Raw genomic sequence first — 24,551 nt, 5'->3', positions numbered from 1 at the left:
TGCTTGTGTAAAAACATAACCTTATACTTCAAAGTTATACATATATGTGGTTGATGATATATTTAAGTGGTTATTAGCATACCTAATAAAAACTACACTTTTTAACATATTTCCAGCGGTGAGCTTTCTAGTTTATGTAATCTAATCAGTTAAAATTTTATAAATATATTTTAATACTCATGTGCTTTCGTATATTTTATATACAAGTGTTTTGAAACAATGTTTCCAAGATATTAGTACCATTCGTAAATAAAAATAATTTTGCTAATATTTATATTATAGGTCACTCAAACATTTTTTACTCCCTTCGTACACTTGGTAAAGTTTAATTACAGTAAATTATTTAAATTTGTGGTTTTCTTGACTAGAGTGCACATGCCGCTATTAAAGAGGACACTGTGTTGAATATTTGTGTTCTCAGTTAAAATAAGCCTTAGAGTGGCACTGGTAAAGTTACTGCTGCCCAACAGAAATCATGGTGTGGTTTATTAAGAGCCACAGAGAGTTTGCAGCCAATTTTTCTTCAAATAATGAATGTGAAGCTTGCATGTATCTGTGGATTTAACTGACAAAGAGGCTTAACAAACGTTTAGAGACATTAAAAACCATTGACCATTGGCAAAATATTAGTTTTCTTTTTTTTTTCTTTAGTGAATATAGCATTACAATTTTTATGTAAGCAGCAGCCTTCAATTACAATGGAGAAGATATGGGCTACTTTTTGTATTTTCATTTTTTGAAGTCTGTTTTAAACTCTTCAGTGTATTGGGTTGCATATTCTAAGGATAAAATTAGGCCCATAATGTTTCAATTTAAAAAGATTGACATTTTAAACAGTTATTATGGAACAGTTCTTGAAAATTTTCAGTGTAAGAACAGTTTATTTTTATAATCTGAGGATATGAAAGTTCATTGCTATGTTTTTTTTAATTGCTGTTTAATTTAATCTCACCAATGACTTAAACAAGTGAAACTAAGTACTGAGTAATTAGAGTAAGTACTGAGTAAACAACTTTGTTTTCAAGATGGCATTCAAGTTGGTTAATGATCCAACATGTATGTAAATTATTAATATGCTGCAATTATTTTAAAAACTGTCTAGAAATATTCAATAATTTTAATTCTCCCCTCCCCCTTTTTTTTCCATTAAGATAAATTAATAGATTACTTTTTCTCAGAAAGTTTAGAAATTGATGGTTTAATATGTAAAATAATATTCAGTTTGAACAATTTCTCATGTACATGCATTCCAATTATTTAATCCATTTTTTTTAATTTCAGTAATGGATCAACATGATATATGCTGCAATAAAAAGAGCAGCTTAAGCAATAGCTGCTAAGATAACAGCTGGCAATATTATCCAAGTTATATTTCTGAGCAGCCTTGACCAGTGAATTATCCAAATCTTCGGTACAGCATCATTGGGAATGATGTAGATTCTAGAAGGTGGTTTTGTCCCTCAACCTCTGGTAGACATTATATTGTGTTAGTCATGCATTTTGTTTATCCTATAATTTTCCAAATATTTATTTGAAAATTAAATATATACTTTTTTCAACACTGGTATGCTTCCAATTTTGTTTTTTGAGATTGGTTTAGTGGGTTTAAAATAAGAGTGGTGAAAATTAAGTAGTTAAGATACCTGAAAGTTGACAGAGAGAAATTGGAGGTGTGCTATATTTAAAATGAAACACAAAAAAATGACTTGCATAAACATGGAAGTGTTAATAGTTCATATTAAAAAAAAATAAAAATTAAAGTTGTTCTACTCAGAAGTGTATGCAGAATTTTGTTATGAGGGAGGAAGGGGGATGGGGAGGAGGAAAGTGGTATAGAAGCACTTAGCCTGTTGGCTTAATTTTTTTTGGGTGTAGGGGGGGGGGAATATAGATTTTTCTTTTAGGATTTTGGGGGAGGCATATATTCCTCTTGCCCCTGCATATACCCCTGGTAGGTTCATTATTAAAACAAGACCTCTTACAATCCTTGTGTTTTCATAAGATAGCCAAGAAACCTAAGAGTTTTTTATGCATATTTGTTATAATGGCCATCAGTCACAATCAGTTACATATTAATTTACTGTATTAGTCTTTTATTTAAGTTAAATTTTACTTAATATAGTTAAATAAGCTGTTCAAATGCTTCATCACATATTTTAAGAAACATATGATTTGATCTCTAAATACTAGCTCAAAAATTGCTTATTTTAATGTTCACACACATCTAAGCACAGATTTAATGGTTATTGGTTATTCTGATGATAAATAGAAAGATAAGAACAGTGAGTGATGATAAAAATTCATAAGATGCAGAGTGTTGACTGGGGAGGTGCAAGGAATGGAGCTGTACCAAACTTTATCGCAAGATGAATCATACTAAGTAAGTCAATATTTGTTCCTTAATTATCTAGCTAAATGCAATGTGTGTCATTTAATTTGTTTGTACTTGTCTCAGTCTCAATAAACATACCTACATTGATTCTAAACTTACAATAATAAAAATTAGTTCAAAATATTTTTTTTATATTCGTCCACATGAAACAATGTCTATACTGTATACAAATGGGCTCACTGGCAACAACAAGCAGTTGTACCTGCTGGAACTTGCATTGATAGTCAGCTAGTCTAATGAAATTCTTCCATGTTATATCTTGTTTACACAAAAAAAAGTAAAGAATGGTTATATACAAGCATTGTGAAATCTTTGACTGGAAAAACCTTGATAATTCTTTTAGTCAGCATACTTTATAGAATCTGTACTTTGTTATTAGCACCTCCTTTATTATAACTCTGCCTCTATGATACCTAGTGTAACCTATACAATTCATACTGATAATGATCAATAGTACAATTTAAAAATAATAAAAAAAGATCAGTTGAGCAGCATTCAAGAAAGATAGCTGGCAGCTGATAAACAACATTCAAGAAAGACAGCTGGCAGCTGATGAGAAGCATTGGGAATATGTGCTTCTGAAATGGTAACCAGCAATTTGATTAAAAATGCATCAAAGAACTTAAAGAAAAGTTAAAAGGCATGCTAGAGGCATGTGCTAAAATTGCCAATTATGAGAAAATATTGTGTTAAGAAATAATTTTTTGTATACAAACATGGAAATGAGTGAACACTTATTTTCACAATTTCTTTAATAAATGCAACAAACTTGATAACAAAGTATTTATTAAATTGCATAGCTCGTTTCTTCATGTTTCTTCATTTTCTAAGGTTTTCCAACTGCTATGAGGGTGCAATCTGGCAATTCGAAGGGATTTTGATGGTTTCTTAACAATCTTCTCTGCCTTCTCCTCCAGTTCGATATTTAGCAGAAAGGCAGCAAAGGCCATTGTGTAGAACCTGAAATATTTTCAAACATTAACTAAATTAGTGTAATATAGTTTGGTAAGCTACTAATTGTTAACAAGAGGGCCTGATTAATAAAAATAATTTTTAAGATGATATTATTGAGCTAATATTCCTCGATGTAACGCATAACTGCATTCATTTTTCTTTAATTTCTAAAAACAATTTTAACTTTTCGACTTCTTTTCCAACAATTCTCCATGAGTGTGTTGTAATTCTTCAAGCAGTTAAACTAGAAATATGCCATTTTAATAGCTTGTTAGGTTAGGTAAATCAAAAAATTTAGACATGAGAATGATTGGTTGGCTTAAGTAAGCTACATTAAAAATACTTACTGTGTGATTTTGTGAACTGTTTCTTAAGTTATGTTACCAACAAAAATAATAGGTATAAACTGTAGTGTGGTTGGTTAGGTTGAGTTAGCTGTGTTACAATATATAATTCTTAAAAACTGTTAAAATGAGTTCACAGTATATTTAATATAACTACCATAACCTAATAAACTGTCTATACTACTTTCAAGTATTTATAATTAACCTAATCAAACCAGCCATTCCCACCATTAAGTTTGTTAGATGAATTAAAAATAACAAAAAAATAGTGTGGATCTGTGTGAATGGTAAGTTAAGTTAGGTTAGTTACATTAATTGTACTACAAAATATGTGTGGATGGATGGTTAGGTGAGGTAAGCTTAATTTTCTATTAGTAAAACAATGTTACAGTATTGATAGCCTATGTTAATTATTGGAATTAATGTCTGGAAACTAATAAATAATTTTAAAAAAACATATGGACAAGTAGCTTTTCACCATATTTACCTCATTATACAATATTTAAAATGTAGCTAACCTAACCAACTGTAGACATGAATAGGTTTGCAGTATTTGAAGTGTGGCTAACCACACATAACCAACAATTTAAACAGTAAACAACTTGAAATATCTCAACAGAAATAAGTATCAAGGTTAATAATAGGAACTCAAAATTACCGTTTTCATAAACTTATTTTTATAATAAAGCCTCGCCTCCCCTACATAAAAGCTCGAAATGTTATTTAATAGAATCATCCTTTTTAAGGAGGGGAATTCATAAATAAATTATTCATCAAGTTATTTGTTTTATGATCAGCCCCACTTGTTAACAATTACCAATGTTAACACATTTAGGTAATAGAGCCAATATGTAAATGAATGAGCACAAATGAAAAATGTATTGCACAATTGAACACACAAGGAGGCCGGAAATAGCTTTCTGAAACTAAATAAAGAAATATACAATTTACTGTCTGAAGTCTACAAGCGCACAGATTAAACAAAAATGCATGTTGAGCAAATACCTGAACACTAAATATACATAAGTAGCCTATTTGAACTATTTATAGCTATGTTGAGTTCATAATGTGCGTGTAAATAATATCGCTCTTTAGGTTAGGATTAATTTGATAAGCTATGACACAGCATTTATTAATATTCTTCTTACCTACTTTGATCGTATTTAAACCACTTCATAATTATTCCACACAAACTATGCATTGAAAACAATGATTTCATGGTACAATTAATAAACAGAAATAGCACTTTAAAAATAATGTTCGCGTTTTAAATATACACACGCTAACCTAAAACAATTGTTTTCGTTTAACTTCATCGCTTTACATCGTACTCGACTATATTTAAAACAATAATGTGCGATTATAATGCCGTTTTTAGGACGGGAGGACATTATTTTTAAGAGTAATTATATCACTTACCTCACAATCGCTTCGTATCACCACTTGAAATGCCCGTGATATATAACGTAGCTCCGGTGCGATAAATATCACTTGAAAAGTGTGCTCGTAATCAAAGTTTGCGATATATACCGCCACAACGTCATCAATATTCGAAGTTTAACGAAACAGGATGTGTTCGTAATCACGTTGCTGGTTCCTGCGATATTCTTCGCAAACCTTCGTTATTTATCGCAACTTATAACGCAAAGTGTGTGCTCGTAATCAGCCCGCAGGTCTCGTGGTTCGACGGACACAGGCGGTGCCTACGCTGCCGTGTTGCCTACTTTCAGGAGTCACGCGGGCGCCTTGGAAGCCCGTCAGACGCCGAAAGATCAGCGTCACTTCTTGAACTGTGCCGTATATTGTGTCTTCATCAACCCTATCTTGCATGCGATCTTTACTAACCCTTTTCATTAGTTGGTTATGTACACTTTCCCCTATTTATTTACTCGATGAAAAGGCACATTGACTAACATCCTCACTCAAAATACATAATATTTTGTTGGCTTTGAATATTTTTTTATTCTCGATTGTTTGTTGGTTCCTAACACTCGTCCTACATTCCAGGACACGCCAACGGTCGAGGGTGTCGCATGCGAACAAGAAACTCTCCGACTCTTGGAAACTTTCATCTAGTGTTGGGTAAGTTACATTTTAAATGTTACTGCATTATTAAATTATTTATGAAATAGCTAACGGATAGTCCTTACGTTGTTTTTTTATGCAATTTCATGTTTTTTTTTCCTTCGCCGGTTTATCTTATACGCCACTCATAGAACTATAAGACTTGTTCCTGTTTCCTCACAAAAAAAATACTGTAGAAAAATTAACTAAATATTCTACTATTAAAAAGTAGCTTGTTATTTATATTTTATATCAAGCTAAATATTTTTTTATACTCCAATTATTATTCGGTTATTCATAGTCGACATTCAAACACGTGGACATTTCATATTTGTTTTATTGCTTTGTTTGTAAATACTTAATTAATTATGAATCTTATTTGTATGTTTCTACACTGACTAAGCGTTCTAAAATTGGCAGTAATATAAGTTTGCCGTACAGTATGTAAATTTCAACTTCGCAGAGAGGAAATCAGTGTTCGTAGGTAGTTGAATTATTTCTCAATGTGTACATGAATAATATATAACGGAATATGAAACTTAGTTTTTGTGATGAAAATGTTTAGAAATTATAAAATTTTACTTTTAATATAGTTTTTAAAACTCCTCCAAGTACACAGCAACTTAAGTATACCTAAAAATGTATCGTTGAACATTTTATTTTACATAGTATCAATGCATAAAATAGCTTTCTTCGTTCCCATGATTGCGCCGAAATTTTGTTAGAATAAATAATAGGACAGCTCAGCCAATGTTCTGGCTTTGCTTAGCTTATTAATTCCAGTTTCTGCAAATTTATTATTAGTTATGCAGATTATTTTAATTATTGTATATGGATTATGACATCAAAACGACGTACACATCACGATTTGTATGTACATTTAATGTGAAATGTCGGTTTTGGATGATTAATTTAGATGAGAAAAACTATAAATTCTGCAAAAATAAATTTAGGCCTAATATCTCTTCCATAAAAATCTTAACAAGTGAAACGAAATTAGGTAGATTTCGAAGGACTATTATTTTATCTGGCTTCACAATTACAAAGTTTATAATTAAGGTTTCATGTATGTTATGGATAATTAATAATGTGGCCAGCGTAGAAGTTTAATCTTAATAGTAATTTGTTTCTGATATGAGGTTTCTAAAACGGTGTTAAATTTGGAACAAACGATAAATATGACTTGAAATTTTAAGAATAATTACTATTATTTATTACGTAGAGATTTAAAAAATCCATCTAGGAAAAAAAACTTTTTATCTTCTCCAGAAGAGAATTGAGTGGATATAATACTATTTTAATTATTTGCTATCTCAAAAGTCTAAAATAAATCTGAAAACTATGTTCTAGGCATAAAAAATCGTTACCAAAGTTTCTCCCGATGGTAAATATTCTGAGTAATAGTAATGCATCCGATGAAAGACTGATTCACCTCCCTCTCAATACCTAGTGCAACCACTTGGTAGAAGGAAAAAAGCAGCCTGTAAACAGGCTGAGCGTGTAGTATATGTGAAAACTAACTTTGTGGACTCAGCTCATCGTACACTGTACACTGTAAAACAATTGCCTTTATGACAAAAAGATTTAACCAAACTAATTTTTTGTTCAAATTAAAGAAATCTTAACATTAATTCGACGATAGTATGATTATTACTTGTATAATTTTTTTGTATGTTAGGTTTATTATGACATGAATACTTATTTAAGTTAAAATAATTCATATTGTAATATAAATTTTACTTCATCATTACTTCGTTACTAAGAAAGTTGCTTCACTATTTAAATGGCAGTGTAAGATTTTACTGGGAATGACTTGGCCGAGGATCCTACATAAAGAAGAAAGCAGTAAATGTAGTGTGTGTGTGTGTGTGTGTGCTCGGCACTCCCGAGTCGCTCATCGCGCTAGATGAGCGCAGCGCAAGTGCTTCGTTGTGCGAGGATACACTGTCCCGGCCTCTGCGAGCAGCGGCTATATGCTGTTCCAGCTGAACCGAACATTCGAGCAGTCGCTCCTGTTCGCAGTCATACGAAATTCACCCAGAGTAGTTTTTGAAGTGAAACTTCTTTTACAGCCGGCAAGACTCATCAGAGCGTAACAAAGATTGTAATGCTCAGGCGTGGGACACGATGGTGGCGCTAGTCGGACAACTGTAAGACTTTTTTGCAGGTTTTTCGTCCCCGCACTACAATTTTTTTTTTTTGTTAATGGAGCAGAATGACAGATGTTTATAAATTTGTACATTTACATAAAAACAACTGCATCACTACAAAATAGTGTTCGCAGTAATACTGGATTCGGATTCTTACCCAGGCATTTATGCTTCGTATTGTCCCACTACCTCCCTCCAAGAGTAAAGTTATTTGTAATTCGTTCCCTGGGTAGCTTTCCAGTATTAACTGTGCACACTAATAAGCACGATACAACAAAAAAAAATCAAATCCTTGAAATTCCAAATATATTTTCAATGATTAATTTTTTTTGAATGAAACATATTATGCACCAATTTTCGTAAGAAATACTCATTATTATCTCGAAAAAAAAAAAGTATTTTATGTATGCAGAAATATCCATAGCTATGTTTTGTACAAATTTACAATATATTTCAAGTTGTATTACGAACTATTTCTTGACAACTGGTATCCAAAGACAGATTTTGTAAAAGTACAGGAATGTTTTTGTATGTGCGTGTTTATTACAATTGTGAACTTTGCAATGCGTACTTTATTACTTAGGTTTATCGCCTAAGTGAATCATTGGTATTTTTTTTAATCGTTCACGTGTGTTTTTGAAATAAGAATTTTTACTTCTGACGTACGTGGCGGCTACACACCTATTTTTTTTTTAAATTCTAACACTGAATTGACTGAAAGAGAAGATTTGCTAAAATATTTTAAAATGTACGTATCAAATGCTATGCACCGTTAATTGCCACGCCCACGCAGGAAATATGGAGCGAGGTGTTACGGCGGGAAGACACTGGACCCGCGCGTTTCTGATGCCCAAGGTTCTAGTTGCAGTCCGGCCATCTTGATTCAGGTGTTTTCCAGCCTTGCTTGCTGTACGTCATGGCCGATCGCTCTCTCAGTTGCCTTTCACTGTGCTATCCTCAACGATTTCGCGGTCGACGAGAGTATTAAGCCCAAATAAATAAAAAAAGTGTGTGTAAAAAATCTATTTATTTGTTTCGTGAGCCGAGCCTGTGCACTGTCTGAATCACGAAAGATAGGTATTTTTGAAGATAATAACTAGAGCTCGGAAAAATTGGTAGATTCATTTCGCGATGCATCGAATCACAGGCCACCAAGGCGAGAAGTCAAAAGTCAGCAGCCAATGAGCAGTGGAAATTCGCCCGAATATTCAAATGATTGTGAAGTTCATCCTAGAGGTAATTAAAACGGCGACATTTCAGGTAGCAGGCACAAGACCGAAAGTCATTTGACCGATATTTTGGAACTATTTTCGGTCTAGCGCCTTTCGATCTACTACCTTTCGGTTAGCTGCCTGTTGACACAGTTAAGACATATTCCAAGCGAGATAAATAGTCAATTTTTCGGTCTAGTGCCTTTCGAACTAATGATTTTTGCTTACTGCCTCGTCTCCGTAATAATCATGGAGGTATAAATTTCGGGATTAGTTGTGTGCAAGCTTTGCCATGATAATAAAAGAAGTCAAAACTAGGACAAACTTCCACGAAACTTTCTCATCTGTTGGTTATATTGAAGTTTGATGCTAACTATTGACTGTACTCACTGAAGATGGCATTCTTAAAGGTTCCTCAAAGCAAGTTACTTCCAAGCTATTTAACAAACTTACAGCGCTAACATTCAGTTAGCCACGGTTTGTTTTGCTAACCAAAGAGACTTCACTTGAGAACAGACACCCACCGCTCCATGGTCATAACATGGAGTAGAGATTTTTCGCGAAAAAAAAATCGAACCGCCATTAGTCTGCAATATGGTATGCCACGCGCCAACGGTTTCTTTTTTGTAATTGGCGGCCGTCTGCAAGATATACTATTACCTTATTCGACTGGACCATTCAGTATGTGTTTGCTTTCGCACTTAATTACGGTGACTGGTGTGCCTTAAATTGCAGTGTGCATTTTAATGGGCATTTACTCTCTCTTTAAAACGCACAATATTTTATATTAGCGCCGGTCTTTTTCAGTGTGCTCTGTTGCCAGTTATATGCATAGAGCACAAATTGCTTGGACACAAATTTATAATTTAAAGAATGTTTTCAAAAGTATTAAAGAAATAATATTTTTAAGAGTAAAATTTTAAATGAGAGTTTTGGAGATAGTTTTCTGTCGTATTTCTTCAAAAGAATCATCTGATAATATTAAATTTTATCTTCTAAGACAATTTATCAGAAAGACACCATCTTGGTTTCAACATTTTTGTCATAATTTTGTTAAATGTCTTTAAATATTAAATTTTTTTAACTCTATCGATGTTAGAAATTAATTAATGGAATGCCTTGTTATTAATAGTGACCAACTACTGCATATAGTTTCTCCTGTAAATAATAAATGATGTTTAGAATTGATATTTTTTCTTTCATAATGTACCTATAAACCTGTAATAACTATCGAAAAGCACTTATCTGGTCTTAAAAATAAAAAAAAATTATAAAATTAAAAAAATACTAAAATTTATAATAATTATCATAGTATACGAAATAATAATGTTAATCCTAACAAGTGTGGCAACAGCGGGTGCCCTCTGGTCTGTGCTGCCATGTAACAGCAATAACTAGAGACCCGGAAATTTCGCGGAATCATTTAGTCGCAAGCTAGAATGCAAACCTTCACACTCTCGCACTGTGTTCATCATTGGCCCGCAGTTGTTTGGACACGCCTCACTACGACCATGAGCCAACGATGCCCAGCCAGGAGAGTAGTAAGCGAATCAGGTAGTGCCAAATAACAAGGATAGAAATGTTCTCGCTAAGAAATCAACCAATGGGAAAGTAAACATGGGTCGAGCACACCTATAACTTTGAATTCTATCCTGAGGCCAGAAGAATCCGCAAAATTTCCGGATCTCTAGCAATAACCCACTCAGCTCATGAAAGCGGATGGATAAACGCCCCGGCATTCAGGGCTACGGAGCCGGCAGCGAAGGCGTCCTCGCCTGGGGTCCAGCTGCGAGCCACCCGAGGTGCGGCAGAGAACAAGCCGGTCGCCTTGGCGAGCTCGTACTCTCTCTCTCTCTCTCTCTCCCCCCTCCCCCCACCCCTCGGGTCATTCTCATAGGTCAGGGCTGGGGCTGCGAATAATGTGGCGGCGTGGTAAAATGTCGGATGACCCTGAATTACATCTTGTGGTAATTGTGCCTTGGTGTTGTCGAATAGCAGAAACCCTGGTGTGGATTAAGATATGAAATTAAGGTGCACGTCCTGGTTATTGCAGTATCGCGATGCCGGTTGTATGTATGTCACTTTTTTAAAAAATTTCACCTCGAATTTACGAAGAACCCTGGTTACAAATTATCCAGGGATCTTCGTAAATTAACGGCTATCTTCGAAAATGTACGGACGCTGAATTCACTTACTTTGAACACGAATCCAAAATAATATTCTTGGTATATTAGCAAAACATTTTAAATGTGTTTGATACTACAGCAAGAACACTCTTCTTTTGTCCACGCTTGTGTTTACCTTTGTTTAGAACGAAATATACAATGGGAAAGGCGAAATACAGCGTAGTTTCTACGAAGATTATGTTATTTACTGTAATTTCGAACATCGTATTCGCATCTCCATACTTCAGAATTCTACTTGCAAGATTTCCCAGGCGTCTGGTGTGAACATTACATTGTAGACCTTCAACGTCACAGAGATTTAAGTTTGTTGAGTGGATGGCCGATCTGAAGTTGAAGTCACTCTGGTAGCTGTTTAAAGGCTACTGCTAGAAGTTTGCTAAACAGGTTAGATGGAACTTGGTAGGAAGAATCGTAAAAATGACACCAGGAAGAGAATTTTGATAAACAAAGACGTTAAAAAAACATCAGCGAGGAATCAGCGTTAATCTTCATTATAATAAAACACGAGGTTTGCTATCCAGGTGGGTTAGAGAGGTTTTCATTTTGACTTCAATTATTAAAATGGCAAATATTACACTTCTTACCTTTGTGCTCAACACAGCCAGAATATGTTTTCTCATGGTCTTTTATTTACACAAATACCCCAGGGAAGTGCGTTGAGATTCTCTACCCAACATGTAGCATTAAAATGATAGATTAGCCGCCTAGCGGCCCATAGTTGCAGGCTCGCTCTGATTCCGCGTCCCTCAGCCACGGCTACAGTAGATGCAGGTTCTCACGAAAAGAGGTTCTAACGATTTCGTCAGACAATGCGAACGAAATGGAAATGTTTACACTGCCTGCAGCCGCCTGTGCTGGTTACGCACGAACACGTCGGAACTAGTTGGCCGTTCAAACCAGTTTGATTTTTCGCATTTAGTTGTGGCGTCCGCGTGCTTGTTGTAGGTTATGAATCAACAGGTCATAACAATGGCTGTAGAAAAATTAATTAGTATTGTATTTGAAAACAAGTGTCCGTGGGATATGCAAGGAAGAAAAAATCACAACAGAATCTGTATATGCAGAAGTGGGATATAATTGCTGGAGGGATGGGCACAAGTAGTAATTTTCTGGTTGACTTAAAATATCTTGAAAGGGCATTTGATACTCTCAACAATCCGTTAACATATTCGATCTTTTCACTACTCATTAATAAATACTTTAATATGGGTTCCATCTTCGCTGGTGCATTGAAGCAAACTGATATCAGAACACGCCTGCACGGAAAATGTAACATAATGCTCCCTTTATTCTGTCGAAATAGCGCATTGTTACAACTTTAGATAGACAGACTCCATATATAGTCTAAAATATGCAAGTTCTTGGAGAAAATTATTTTAATATATTCAAATAAATAATTTTCGGTAAATTTACTGTTGGTGGCAATCGGCTGACAAAATTCGCTTGAGTCTTGTGTAACTTTGACATGAGATAACCGGTTTGCACGACATTTTATGGCAGTATTTGACTTATAAACTGTATACTCTTAGAATTAAGTGATTGGTTTTAATGGTTTACCTGTCTCGTGAGTTGTCTTATCTGCGCACTTTGGATTTTTTGATTTTTTTAACAGCTATATTGCATTAAGATTCGTGCCATCAGAAAATTCTTTTTCAGTCTAAATGTTTGCAATCTATGTCCGCGTATAGTAGACTATCTTCTCGGGCTTTCGGGAAGGTTATTCCAAAGCGCTACATCTTGTATATTTAAAATAAACTGGTTTGTACACGATTCCGCCCAGACAGCCTCATACAGTCAAGGTCCCACAAGCACTTGTACCGATTTGAATATTTGGCGGACACCCCAAAAACAAACTCTCGACGATTGTGATGTGTATGTGGTATTTCCAGCCAACTCTACGTGTGATTTTTGTAATATTATATTTAATTTAATCAACAAATGAGAAAATTGACTAGTAATTTATTTTTTAGGGATACAATTTCCCTCTTCACCCATAGCTCTTAGCTAACAGAATTTTGTAGGCGACAAAGAAGACCACGTTAGATTTTATTACTCGTCTTTTTGCAATTTGATATCAAATATTCTTATTCTATTTTTACCGACAGCCGTTATTTTCTTTAAGGCTCGCTCTCACACGAAGTGTTAGTTAAGTCACTTTCTTGTCATTACTGTTATTCAGGGGATACTCTTGCAGATTTATCACGATAGCTTTCTTGATTTGGTTTTGGTCGCAAATATTTACACAAAAGAATTTATAACCGTTATTATCGAGCTATAAAATGTGGCGCAAGTGTGCATCGCGGATCTCATACATTCTAGGACCTGTTATTGATATGCCTAAACTGTTGTAACGAGTTGTAGAAGGAAACAGTTTTTGCAGCAGTTTTTTCTCGTAACATAACCTTTCACATTAAGAAATTTAAAGCACTAGCTGGAAACATGGTACGTACATAGGTATATAATATTATCTGAATATCAGCATGTTTCTTTGGCAGCGGAAGAAGAATAGATACAAACAGTATTGACAAGCGTTATTCAAATTTTTGGAGTGAAACTTCTTTACTGAGGTGGCTACAATTTTCAAGCGTTACGAAAATTCCGATCGTATGAGGGGAATATTTGGTATGTGGTGGAGGAACCGGTAGAGGAGGAGAGTGCGTTAGCGGCGACAACACTCCAACACATACACTAACGGTCGAATGGGAAAACGTAAAAAAGGGGGAGGGGGATAGGTACGTAGCGGAGCATGCTATATGCTAGTTGTAACGGCCCGAAGTGGGACAGAGGAGAGGTAGAGATAACGCAACAGTGATGCTGTGGAATTCTCATAACGCTGCTTATGTTTTTCTACTACTCAGTTTTTTTTTCATTTGAGAGGATACCCGCATCCTTACTATTTTTAATTATTACTATTCAATAAATAATGCTAATAGTTTATCTTTCAATACCTAATAAGCAATTAGTTTCACTTCTGTCACACGTGGAATCCACGCAGACACCTTTTTTGAAAAATAAGTTTGCGCACTAACCTTAATGTGGTCTTACGACTCAATGCTCATAATCTGAGTCATGCTTCGGGGTTGAGATGAGATCGAAACAGCTCTTCGCCACGTGAGCTTCATCGACGCAATCTTCCTTGTGTTGTTTCCGTGTAAGAAAACCACGTATGGATATGTTCAAAGTACTCAATATAATATTTACTACACTTGGGCAGTGTGTGAAGTTAGTAGGCCTACTTCACCTTGAAATATTTTACCGAATCTACGCTGTAAATTATTTTTAATGTAACAAAATTACATGTACGTATTTGTAAATTTGTTCATTTACATGAAAACAACTGTATCACTACAAAATAGTGTTCGCAGTAATACATAAAGGGTTCCGATTCTTAGCCGGACTTTTATGCTTTGTGTTGTCCCAGTACAACCAATAGTTAAAGTTATTTGTGAACCGTTCCTGGAATAGCTTCCCAGTATTAACTGCGCGCATTAATAAACATGTTATAACAAAATAAAGTCTAATTGTTTAATATTCGAATATATTATCCATGGTTCATAAAATTATGCTTTGATAAATATCAATTAAAATGTAAAATTTTGTGCCAATTTTCGAATGATGTAATCTGTATTATCTCGACAAACGCATTTAATATATGCAAAAATAACCATATCCAGCTATGTGTTGTATAAAGTTTACATATTTCTTTTAGTATTACAGACTATTTCTTGGCAACTGGTTTCCAAAGGAATCTTTTGCAAAAGTAATTTTTTAAACGTGTACGTGGTAAGGATCGCAGCTCCCTACACTGGGGCTCCTGGCATCCCTCCTGGCATCCCTCCTGGCTTCGACGCTGCCGGAACCCACAAACCGAGCAACCTCAAACTCACATGAGTTTGTTCACGTGAGCTGTTTTTAACAGTTTAATGTTGGCGATGGCTTCGCGCGCAGAGGACAAGACTCGATACACTGTAATTTTTCTTGTTAACGGAACTGAAATAATCATGTAAAATTACAGATATTTGTACATTTGTACATTTACTGAAAGAAACTATATAGCTACAAAAAAAAAGTTTTCTTTGAACTGGGTTCGGATTCCTGTCCGGGCATTATGCTTTGAGCCATTACATCACCTATATTATACATGTTAAAACAATTATTATTGAATTAAACATCAATTCAAATTTAAAATGAATCGTCAATCTTCGTAAGCGCGACAAACACTTTATCCAGAAATAACCATAGCAATGTATTGTACAAATTAAATTGTTTTTTTTTTATAGCATTAAAAAGTATTATTTGGCGGCAGTTTTACAAAGTCAGTTCGAAAAAAAAAAGTACGAGTTCTTATATACTCGCGTTTGAAATTGTACTTTTTTTTTAAATGTATATAGTGGACAGCAACTTTTAGTTAGATAACTACAAAAAAACAGTGGCACGTTCGCCAAATTATGAGAAGGCCAATAAAATTTAAATATTATTGACGCCATGTTTGTTCCAACATAATTACCTTGGCTAGTCAATTGTAAGTATTTTTAAAGTTGCGATTATGTCTTGTTATGACTATGCAAGGTTACAAAGTGTATTACAGTATAGCTTCACTATCGTTAAATTTAATTTGGCACATCATACGCTAAGTACCTACATCCCGCGATGTTCACGAAAGTGAATACATACCGGTGCATGTTACCACACGTAGGACCGCTGTCTTGACGACTTCGGCTCGTGGCTATAGCGGAAAACACGCATTTCCTTTGCATGCTAAAATTTCAAACTCAACGCGCCTAAAGAAGAATAACTTCAAGAAAAATTCTGAGTGAGTGTGGTACAGTCATTCAGCAAATTGGCAGTGGTTGTAAAACGTGTTGGATTTGATGGTAACTGCTCCCTAGGGCCACATGAAAATGGATAGTAGAGACTGAGGTTACCTATCCCAGCATAATTGCCTCCCACCTCCTCTTGACCTAATTAGGTTAACCTGTTGTTGACTCTGAGGTGACCCCATCTAAGAGTATCCAAGTCTACCACAACTCTGGGACTCCTCAGACAACCCAGGGAGCCTGTGGCCTGGTCGAAGTGCATCCAACCTCTTCTAGTTGTCCAGACTAGCACCGGAGCTGCCTCGCCGCCCGCTGCGGCCGCCCTTCAACGCTATCAGGGCTACCAACATCCAGTGCGAGTCCTCGCCGTGCGACCCGGGCCGGCAGAGGGAACCTCAGCAAGGGTCGCGGGCTTGTAGGGTCTGCTAGCCCGTGAGCCGGCGGGTGACTGCCGCGGTCCGGGACGCCTCGGGAGCTGGTCCCTCGGACACTCCACCGGCTCCGGCGTCCCGGAGCTTGCAGCATTATTTCACTCCCGGTTGCATCCGTTTCCACAGCAGAATCCGCACCCACCACGCCATTGGTTCTTCACGGTGAGCCAAGGTCTTTGGGACCCAACGGCAGTGCTGATTCCTCTGGTAAAGTTTCCGAACCATCTGCCGGATACTCTCTCCATTATCTGAGGATGTCGAGGGACGAGTTAACTTTGGTGCCACTAGGAGGCAGCGAGTTGCATGGGTGCGGAGAGGCTACGCATTCGCATCCATGCATCCTCTCCGCGAGCCCGTTGGGTTCTGCTCGGATGCTGGAGTCGACAACGGCCCCGACCCCTCAGCCCGCAGGAGTTGGCCCGCTGTTAGAGCTTTGTTCTGTCCGCCGCGGCAGTGTCCTTGGCCGGTGGTGGTCCTTGGACCGCGCGGCCGCGCAGATGACAGGGCGCGGTTTGTCCGCCGCCGCATTCCCGGGCGGCCGGATTGCGATCTGACCCTGCTCTGTCGGCGCCCGCCCCCGCCAGGCCGGACCTCGCCCCCCGCCCCCCGCCCCCCTTTACCGCTCCCTTCCGGGCCGGATACCTACTCTCTACTGAAGAAAAAAAAGACATGTTTTGTACGTTTACAAAATATTCCTTTGGAAACCAGTTGCCAAGAAATAGGTACGTTCTTTAAATGGCTCTTGTAGCGGCCAAGATTGATATTAGATTTTTTTACATACGCCATACGAAATCTCAATAACGGACAAATTATATATATATTTTTTTCGCGAAAAATACACGCCCCATACGCTGTAAGTATTCAATCAACGATGTACACATGCGCGAAATGTAACAAGCGCGTTCGATGACTAATGGTTTTTTTTTTCTGAAGGGCTTGGATATCCACCCCCCTCCTCCTATATTCAAGGCTCCTGTCATTGCTGCTCGTTCCTAGTCGTTCATGTTCAGTTCAGGTATGACAGCCGTGTGTCCCGGCTCGGAAGGCCGTCTGTCCGATACCAGCTCCTCACTACGTATTCTCTACGAGAAACCAGATCGCTCATTAGATTGCAATAAAGCATGCCTGCGCTAGCGATTGTTCCCTTGTAATTGGCGGCCGACTGCAAGAGAAGCCTTTGCCCTATATGACCGGACCATCCAGAACGCCTTTGCTTCCGCACTGGATGGCTATGATTGTTGTGCTGGCAGTAGACATTCACCTTAAATAGGCCCACCCAACTCCGAAACGCAGAAAATGCTAGGAAGTTTTAACACACATCTGATCTTGAAATCTTTTCGCCAGAAGTACGTGTCCCTAATAACAGCTAATAATGAAAAAAAAAAAAAATACACGGAAGAGAACACAGAAGCCAATAAAACTGCAGATCAGAATGTCACAGAGAAGAAAAGAAACAAATATACTTATACATTTAATATTGATATAAAATAGTTAACCAAAGAATTTTTTTAAAAGTGAACTTAAAAGAAGTGCTACATTCACATTGACTAGCGATCAAAGATATAAATGAACCCAGGGGAGCGGCGCGAGCCAGGTGCAGCTGGTCAGTCCGCCGGCCCAGTGGCTCCCGGGCCCGCACGGCCACCGACGTCACGCGCGCATACTGTCGGGGATTAGAGCGGCCCTTAATGACCTGGGAAGTCCGATGGCTTACTGAGGCCGCTGCGTGGAGTGGTGGTGAATAACGCGCGCGCCGCTGTTCTGGATGCTTCGAGCGTCTGGTCCGGCCCGGGATGACGCGTCGCGTCACAACCACCCCAGTAAGTTCCAGAAATACGGCCAAAGGGTATAAAAACGGTGACGCCGGCCTCCGCGGCAGTTCCGACAGGCGAGTTGAGTGAAGTGCGAGTTTGTGTGACCGAATGGCGTGAGACTGTGTGTGTGGACAAGTGCGTGGTACAGGGCGAACCACTGTTGAGCCTAGCTCCAGTGAGGAGTGTGAACTGTTGACTGGATATATACTTGGTGATTTATGAACATACATTAAGTGTGGTGAATTAATCAGTAATGTAAATATTAGTAGCAAATAAAACTGTATAAAATTAATTGGTCCATCCTTACGAACCCGTTTTCCAAACTCGGAACATTAACATCTTTATTTTGAAAAAAATTACAAATAAATAGTGACCTTGAAAATAGAGTATCAAAACTGTAACACAGCAAAGAAAGAACAAAAAAAAAATACTGTCTCTCGATACCGAACAAACCAAAATAAAGGGTTCTTCTCAAATATGAGTTAAAACATAAACTTACTGAGTAGTAATTACAATACTCAACCTTATAGACTAATATAGAAAAAAATCCCAAAAAATAATCTTTTAAATAATGTTTAAAATAAAAATATATTATGTATACATAATTCAGTTATAAACGCTTAGTAAATACCGGTACTCAGAATATTGTTACTAATATTTTGATTCCAAAACGTTATTATGATTTTTAACATACAGCCAAATTCCCTACATCTGAAGGAAGATGGTTAACATTGACATCGACTGCCATACAATTTTAGGCAACCGACTACAGCTACTACATTTCGGGACGAGAATTGATCAAAAGATTACAATTGAGCTTATACGAAGTCCTACCTAGTTGATCAGTTTTTGTCGCCCGGGCATAAATATGAAGTTTGTAAAACCATTGGTGTGCAATAAGTACTCACATTTAAGGAAAATATTTCTCTTTGCCCTATAAATTACAGTACATTGGCGGAATTTTCAGCGATGAATACACCTCATATAAACTTCTTAGTAGAAATAATGCAGGAACACGACCTCCTGTGTTCCATGTCCAGTCGTAAACAAGGTAAACATAAATAATGAAGGAAATATAATTTTATTTGATGTGGTCTAATTTTTTTAATGTGTAAATAATTGTGTGGGAATACAGGTCCATAAAGGATAGCCCAAATTAATTATTTAGTGTTTATTAATTGACTAGTACATACACTTGTCCTAAATTACAACAATATTAAAGTTCTGTCCGCAAAGTAATGACACTTTCATAAGTCCACTATTTACTCTCCCCACTGTAGCTCGGCTCGATTGTGGCTCTCTCTACTGCTCGTCTCGTACCACGCAACACACTCACTGCCTCGCACTTCTCACTCGTCCGCCGCGTCGCTTCACCGTCCTCGAAGCCCGTTTCCTCGTCACCCGCTATCGCTCGCCAAGGGGCTACCCACCCTCTTCACTTCACTCTCGCATCGCTCCGAGGATTCGCCGGTGTCGCCACCATTCTCGCATCACCGCCTCAGGTCGGCGTCGACCTTTTATACCTGCCGAGTCCCGCTCTGGAAAGGTCTCGTTGCACTCCGAAGTGTCGTGTCATCAAAGTACCCCGACTTAACATTCGAAGCTGCGAGAACAATGGCGTTATGGTTACGCCAATTCACGCGACGGGGCTCTCGTAACCTGCCGAACACTCTAGAGAGGCAGAGAGCTTCCCCCCCTCCACCCCTCGGACTCTTTCGGAAGCCCGCTGATGAGATTTCCGTGTAGCGCTAGGTAAAGGAGAAGGGGGAGGTGCGGTTATCTCTTGGAATCCCGCATGCTGGTCGGTCACGTCTCTAGCAGCCTCGTAACAACCATTTTAAGAGTAAGTACGAATAAATAAGCAAATTTACGAAGAACTAATGGTAATTTGTAACCAGCGTTCTTCGTGAATTTAGGCTGAAAATGCGTCAAAATTACATGGTGAAACCGCACTTAACGGTCGGCGCTGAAAATTGCAGAGTGGTTACCACGCGTGGGGAACTGATTTCCGTGCCATTTCTTGGCTCTTGATTGGCTCCGACTGCCGCCTTCCAGACCTCCGAGCGAGCAATCTGGTTCGGTCGCTAACAACAGGCTGCCGTGCGTCTGCGAGGCTACATGCCCGGAGGATCGTGGTAGCCATGGAGGTAACAAGACAAGGAGTGGTGCGTGCAATCTTTGCCGTGTTGATAATTGAAGTCAAAGTGGATAGTAAAACTTTTTTTTTGTTAAAGTGAAGTTTAACGTCGTTTACTTGTTGATGGGTTGTTAAAATCTTTGTTTATAAAGCTATTAAACATAATTGTTGCATTAGCTTTCACACAACTGTATGGTTGGCTAATCAGAGTGACTTAAACTTTCGAACAGACAGCCACTCCACAGACGGATACCTCCATGGTGATTACCCCGTCTCTCGACGCGGACTAGCACTGCGTCCGCAGTCCGCTATTAAGATTGCCACAACAATTTTGGAACCAACCTCTGAATAAAAAAAATAAAAACATTAGAACGCTAGCGAATCTATCAGTACTCGCCAGTGACGAATAAACATCGAAATTCGGTAACGAATAAATTCATGTGTTCTCATGTTGCAAATAAACCTATAATACGAAACTCGGTCACGAAATTTAACGTAGAATTCTTTCAAACAATGCCGAACGTTAAAAATATACGAAAATGGTGTTTTTCTACTACATTTCTTTACGCGAATCACGCGTTGTTTCCGCACACGCCGCTAGAATTCGATGTTAGAGCAACTACGTCGACTATCGAATCATTTTATTAGCATAAATAAAATTTAAAGTACATATATAATGAAACGGCTCCGATAGATACGAAAATGACTTGAACAAATACAAAACCCCGGCTTTCTACCAGATTTTCAACAAGGAATTTTATTAAAACACTGATCTAGTTAAAATTCACTAACAGTTAAGTTTCCCTTTGTCTCTACGAACTTTGGTTCGTGCCTTCCACCACAGATGGCAGCACCGTGGTTAGACTTTTCCGTTCCATTCGCGAATTTACTCCTACCGAATGCCGTGTACCGAGAGCAGGTCACTGCCCCTGACTGCAGAGAGCCACGTGCTGGCGGGGAGAGGCGGCGATTCGCGCAGCAGGAGTCCCTCGGCCTCGGGACACGCTGGAGCACCTCTGCTGTGATTGGTCGTATTCACAAAACTAAATCCATGATATCACTGAAATTAAGTGCAGAAATAGTGCGCAGTGATGTTTTTCGCATAGCTGGAAAATGAACGAACATAATAAACAAAAGAAAATAATATTCTGCGGAGTGTAATCAAAACACTTATTTTCTTATTTATTGACTTAAGTTCTCGGATAACGTAATATGGCATTCAGAGCTTCTGATTGGTGTAGACACAACACTGTATTATATATAACAGAGCATTATAGAGTCCAAACCTATGGCAAACGCTACTTAATTCTAACATAGGGCTTTTTTGATGTTATGAAGTTATTTCAACAGACTTTAATGGGACACGGTGAATAGGGAGAGGGGTGGTTCGAAGTTAGCAGCAACAGCCGGTCTTTTCGATGCATTTATTACACAATTGTAAATGAACACGGATTGACATACAGATCACGCTACAACTGTAACAAAAAATCTGCCGGGGGTTTCTGAAGTGTTGGTAGTTCGCAGTGAATAACCCTGACAAAAATGTTGACCTGAATTAATTTCAAGAAATCAAGTTTCGTCTATAAGAACAGCCACACTTATTAGACCCTTTTCCAAGGTTAGTTTTGGAAAATAAATGAAAGATGAGAATCTATTCTCAAAATTCTCGCCGCAGAACAGTGTGACTGGATGCAGACTGGGCAACGCTGTGTCAACCAGTTGTGTGGGACTTGGAAATTTTTGTCGAACACTGGTGATAGAATATTTTTGGAGTAAAGTGTCTTGTGATTATAGACATTTTTGATTTGATCTCCGTGTTCAGTGATTGATAACCAACTAGTTACGTAAGAACTTATCATCCTGTGGCAGCATTACTAGTGTGGAATGGCAGGAGCTGAACGATTTTGTCTTTATCTGGACTTTCAATTGAGACGTTTGGCAATAACGAGACACACGTAAGATACGTAACAGCCTTACGTTACTTTTACGTAAGAAAATGTGCTATGCTTATTAGAGATCCTCTTGTACTGTTGTATAAAATTAATCAACTTCAGGACTCTTATCTTAAAATTTAATTTGGCGTTCACAATTACTTACGTTAGATACGTAGTGGGATTTGGTCTCTGAATGTGGTAAAACGGACTTAGTCTTTGGAGTTGGTGAAACAGAGGATTGGAAGAAGTTACCTTGAAAATATTTTATTACTGTGGAACTTAGTGCTCGTGAAGTTCAAGAGACTGTGTGTCCTTAATTCTCTGAAAGATGACGTCGATCATGTGAATAAAAATTTAATTTATTCAGGTACACACACATTTACACTTATATGAGAGAGGCTTGAAATGATACGAGGATGAATGTTGAAGAGAGGCATATCATGACACCAAGTTACTAGGGGCAGCGGCTTGTTTGAAACGCAAGTTTTTACGCACAATCACAGTTTTTATTTGCAAAACTAAAGTTATCTACGAAGCAACACACGCGACCCCTGTCACCGGGAAGGAGACTGCCAGACGAAACTCGCGTGACGCGAAGAGAATGGAAGAAAAGTGTAAATTACAGGGAGTTAGGAAGGTTGAAGGTGACCTGGCTTGGGAGAGCACATTACTGATTAAATCGGCTATTAAATCGCAATTTAAGGTAGCCATCTTCAAAATTACCACAGGTTTGAAGGTCGACGCTCACGAAAGCAAATGCAAGAAAGATAAAGAGTCGCTACTCAATGCTATAACTAACGATGTTTTTATTTTATTTTAAATCAGCGAATTGTGCGGTATTTAACGGCTACCAAACAGCCTAATAGTCGTTAACTTTAAAAAAGAAAATGTTAGCCACCTTAATTTTTTTTAATCGTTTGTTGCTGGGAATATTCATTTTCAATGGATAATATATTATCTATTTTCCAATACGGAACATCCAAAAAACTATGTTAAAGTGCTTTATATTTTGTTTCAAAACTTAAAAACTGCATAGCCGCACAGTATGTGTTGAAAATCATAAGTTCAGTTTTATTTGCATAAAATACACACGCGCACATGCATTCACATATGCACATGGCAGCCGTTATTTTTTATTGCTACAAAGATAATTAAACATAGTAAAACATATTTACAAAGTAATGTTACGACCTAACGTAGGGAGAACTGGGTTCGCAGGGGATAGTGAAATGATGTTTTATTACAGTTTTATTAATTAATAATATTTACATCACTAATAAATAATTGTACTTAAATTGTCCGACCACAAATGACTGACACTTAAAAAATTTTATGCTCAAGTCACTCAATGTCTGTCAAGTTCCGCAGTTCGCTCTCCTCAAAGGAGTTAGGCTCAACAGTGGTTCACCCCTTACCTCGTGCCTCTCTCCATACACACACACACACACACACACACACACACACCTACACACACACAGACAGCCTCGCGCTACTCAGTCGCACTCTCTCAATCCCGCCATTCGGCGTCACGCCTCTCTCGTGGAGGAGGAGGGGGGGGGAGGGTCTATCACCCTCTTCGCCGAAGTCACACTACCCTTCAATCGCGGAGTTCTCAGAACTCTCGGAACTCGTCGCGGTATTCCCGCGGAGGCCGGCGTCGTGGCTTAAGTACCTGAGGGTCGTCTTTCCAGAACCGACTAAGACGAGTCGCTTCATCCCGGGCCGACCCGTCGCCCGAAACATCGAGAAAGGTGGAATTTATTCACGCCACTCCGCGCTGCGGCCTGCGGAATTCCCAAAGCCGCTCAGCGATAGATAACAGCGTGGTGGAAGGACGATGCACGGGGAGTGGAGGCGTGAGGGGGGTAGCGACGACCCTTGTAATCCGACCAGGCGCACGTGGCATGCCTTACATCAGTGGAACACACGTGACACGGCGCGTGACGCCAGTGGCCGTGCGGGGCCACCAGCCAGCTCCGAGCCTGGCATCGCGGTCTTGTCTGTCGCGTTCGTAACAGTATAATAGTTGGTAATGATACTCAATACGAAACTTCATTAATATCACCATTCCATAAATTCTGAAAAATGTCTTGTAAAATTACGGTTATATTTAAGTC

General features: G+C 38.0%; 1 protein-coding gene across 2 annotated transcripts in view; it reads left to right on the top strand.

Annotated features, from left to right (window-relative positions):
- LOC134541563 (protein cycle) overlaps positions 1-24,551 on the top strand; it is a 320,442-nt gene that overhangs the window by 109,829 nt on the left and 186,062 nt on the right. The window contains exon 2 of one of the 2 annotated variants that reach the window (XM_063385080.1): positions 5,698-5,772. In XM_063385080.1, the coding sequence (XP_063241150.1) occupies positions 5,698-5,772 (75 nt within the window). Of the gene's footprint in view, positions 1-5,695; positions 5,773-24,551 lie in introns of those variants that run through there. The other variant, XM_063385086.1, reaches the window with a different exon arrangement.

This window comes from Bacillus rossius, chromosome 1 (genome assembly GCF_032445375.1).
Source record: "Bacillus rossius redtenbacheri isolate Brsri chromosome 1, Brsri_v3, whole genome shotgun sequence".
Lineage (NCBI taxonomy): Eukaryota > Metazoa > Arthropoda > Insecta > Phasmatodea > Bacillidae > Bacillus > Bacillus rossius.
The sequence above is the reverse complement of the archived record's forward strand: the minus strand, read 5'-3'. Positions and strand labels throughout refer to the sequence as shown.